This window comes from Oncorhynchus mykiss, chromosome 27 (assembly GCF_013265735.2).
Source record: "Oncorhynchus mykiss isolate Arlee chromosome 27, USDA_OmykA_1.1, whole genome shotgun sequence".
NCBI classification, from domain to species: domain Eukaryota; kingdom Metazoa; phylum Chordata; class Actinopteri; order Salmoniformes; family Salmonidae; genus Oncorhynchus; species Oncorhynchus mykiss.
Genome location: NC_048591.1, coordinates 1,121,106 through 1,124,486, shown reverse-complemented (window position 1 = coordinate 1,124,486; position 3,381 = coordinate 1,121,106). Strand labels below are relative to the sequence as shown.

Sequence of the window (3,381 nt, the reverse complement as noted above, 5' to 3'; positions counted from 1 at the left end):
GGAAGGTGTTCCTAATGTTCGGTATGTGTATATGTTGTTTGCTGGAGGTTCATCAGGTCAAGGTTTACATTATGCCTACCCTTCATAAATTATATATTTTTATGGCCACCACAACGAAGTCTCTTTGTCTAACAATGGATTTACCGCCTAAAATAAAACTAGACCCTGTAGCAAAAGCATTCATAACATCACTCCAAATGGAGGAAAGAACCGTGCTTATCCTGGAAACAAGTGCTAACATCTCATAGGATAAGCCTATAATAGCCATTCTCAAATAAAACAACCCATTTGTGAGGAGGAGCAAGATAACAATATATGAATCAACACATTGGTTCTGAAACACAGATTTTATTCAAACAAACAATTAAAAATAGTTTATCTGCCAGAATACATAAAGCACAGTCGAAAGCAGAATTGCATACAATCTCTAGAACATTCGTTCATGTGTTATTTCGGAAAAAATCAAAATGATCGATAAAGACATCAGCATGATTGTTGTTAAAGTTATAATAATTTTTATTTACATTTTTTGGGATTGGCGGGTTAAGCCATGACGCAAAAAATAACATAACATTTTTATATTGAAACTAAAGAGATGCGATGTAGTATACGCAGTAAAGGCCCAGTTGTAGATTAATTAACATGATGTAAAGGTTTTCCAGAAGAAGTTCTTGCATCCAGCCTTGCGTTCACGCGGCGCCAGTACTGGGCCAGCTGCACGCTCCAGCTCGAGACGCACATCCTCCTGCTCCACGCCACGAGACAGGTCATCTGACTCAATCGCCTCGTTCTCTGCTAGTGCAAGCTCTGAGAGCAGCTCTGCAAGTGTATACCTGGCAAGCTCCTGAAAATAGATAAAATAACATAACATTTTTATTTCTTCTCTTTTGTGGAGACTGAAAAATACACATTTTAGCAACAGGATCCATTGAAATAGAAACAAATCAACACGCCTTAATAAAATGTAGCCTACCCATTTAGGAAGGAAATCAGTGTTTGAATGTTGTTTTCTCTTCCCTCACGTTGCTAAAATATATGTAGGCTATTTGATCTGCATTATTTATATTTATTTAAGATGGCTGCAAATCTTTAAAATTACCTTTCCTACGCTGTTACGCATGAACCGATCACTTAAACTGAGATGTAAAATAAAAAATTTATTCCAACATGTGTTTCATTTTCTTTGAAGAAGACGTTTCATTAATAAACATTAACATTAAAACCCATTCCACTGTATGTTTTAACTATTCTTGTCAAGTTGTGTTTGTAATTGACAACTACCTACAGCAGACCCCAAATTCCAGAGACATCTTTCGTTTTTATTTGATACATTTTCATTTTAAAGGTTGATTTAAAATATAGAACAATTCACATTTACATTTCGTTAGTTGCTCTGATAGCAGTCTTTCCACATTCCTCGGCACTTAATAATATGCATGTCAATCTCTCCTGGCTCAATTTAGAGGATAGATTGATTTCATCACTACTTCTATTTACGAGAAGTATTGATATGTTGAATGCACCGAGCTGTCTGTTTAAACTACTAGCACACAGCTCAGACACCCATGCATACTCCACAAGACATGCCACCAGTGGTATTTTCATAATCCCCAAGTCTAGAACAAACTATGGGAGGCGCACAGTCCCACATAGAGCTACGGCTACTTAGAGCAATGACTACATGGAACCCTATTTCACATCAAAAAACTCATGCAAGCAGTAAAATCAGATTTAAAAACGGATTAAACTACACCTTATGGAACAGCAGGGACTATGAAGAGAGACACAGACACATACACATGGATTTTGTGTTGTCGATATGTGGGAACACACTTAATATGTTATGGAATATGTTGTGAAATGTCTTTTTAATTGTATAACTGGCTTAATTTTGCTGGACCCCAAATATTTGTACAAATACAAATACTTAATTTCGTGGTCGCTTCGGCACCATGAAAATGCGCATCATGCTGCATCTTGCTAATTAGATCGATTCATTTCCACATGCACCTGCAAGTAAAACCGTAGGGATAAATGTATGGCAACACACTGTTTAACCTTAAATCTGTATCTGTATCAAATCTGTATCATCTCTATACTCTGGAAGTAAATCTACTTAAAATGTAGTTTGCAGCTGTACCACCAGCTCTGAAAAAATAGGATACTATGGCCACAGTAGCTGGCGAAGAACTAAAACTTATAATTAAAGTCTGATTGAAGGTATTTACCTGTTTGCCTGCAGGTGCCATGAGTGACCGTTGAAGAAGCTGGCGAAGTTTGGCATCGGATGGAGCGGCAGAGACACTGCTGATGGCCAAGGCTAGGGAAAGCAGCGCTAGGGCGCACTGGACACGCGTCGAGAGCATCTTCTTTTGTGTATCGGGATGGCAGAGGATGGATGAAGGCGGTTCAATTGGGCAGAAGATAGTCGAGATGGTGTTCTCTTCGGGTTATGCTGCTCCTTCTGTTGTTCTAGTGCCCCCTCCGAACCCGTCTTTTAAACGGTTCGTCTGTGGTCAGGTGGTAAGGGGGGTTTCCTTCTGGCGCGTAACGTTTGAGTGATGATTCCAAGTGACAAAGTTTCCAACGATTAGAGAGTCGTGCGCATCCTTCGAGAAAAGGGAATTCAAGATCCTTTCATTTATTGAATATCGCCCGATTAGTGAAATAGGGTTTACTTTGTAGAGACTTTCACTCCGTGTGGATCTTATTGAATTTCAACAAGTTCGTTTATTTTTTTTCGCCCAATGAAATGAACTCAAGGCCCTGTAATGGAAAATCAACAACACATACATCATGAATAGGCTACAATGTGTCAAACTGGCCTCCACTTTAATGACTATGGGATTTCATGATGAGTCTGAACGTCACTTATGCCTGAACTGTTTTTATTCTTCATAAATACAGCTGTTGGAAATATCCAACATATTGTTTCTACATATAGGACATAGAGTATATTTTTTCCAATTTAGAGGACTCTTAAACTCATTCAAAACACTTCTCATATGGGTATTTTCGCTCGCTACTTCACGTCATTGCGCATGCCTGCAATGATCCTTTTGCATTTACAACAATTCAATTATTATCGAACAAAATATCAGTATGATGAGACAAATATGTCTACATTGGAATAAAGCAAGTGAAGCAGCAAATAGAATTCACTTAATCCTGTAGTTTTTTGTATTATTATAAAGGGGCACTTTTATTTGAAAATGGATGTAATTCTTCTTCATTTCATTCATTCTTCGGCACACACAAGAAAATACTAATGTTGACCTGCAATGGATGTGGAGTGAGTTTCGTGGAAGAGTTCTGAATCCCAGTGGAATACTCAGAATAGCCTACTATCCCATTAACTTCCAGAAATTAACATTGTAGTGC

At 38.1% G+C, this 3,381-nt stretch overlaps 1 protein-coding gene across 1 annotated transcript; it reads right to left on the bottom strand.

The window, feature by feature from the left end:
- Positions 1 to 332: 332 nt before the first annotated feature.
- LOC110507306 (somatostatin-1A) lies at positions 333 to 2,487 on the bottom strand. Its single transcript, XM_021587201.2, has 2 exons — positions 2,229 to 2,487; positions 333 to 844 (listed from the first exon to the last, which is right to left on the bottom strand). The coding sequence occupies exons 1-2, from the start codon at positions 2,364 to 2,366 to the stop codon at positions 638 to 640; spliced, it is 345 nt and encodes a 114-aa protein (XP_021442876.1). The 5' UTR covers positions 2,367 to 2,487; the 3' UTR covers positions 333 to 637.
- Positions 2,488 to 3,381: the final 894 nt, after the last annotated feature.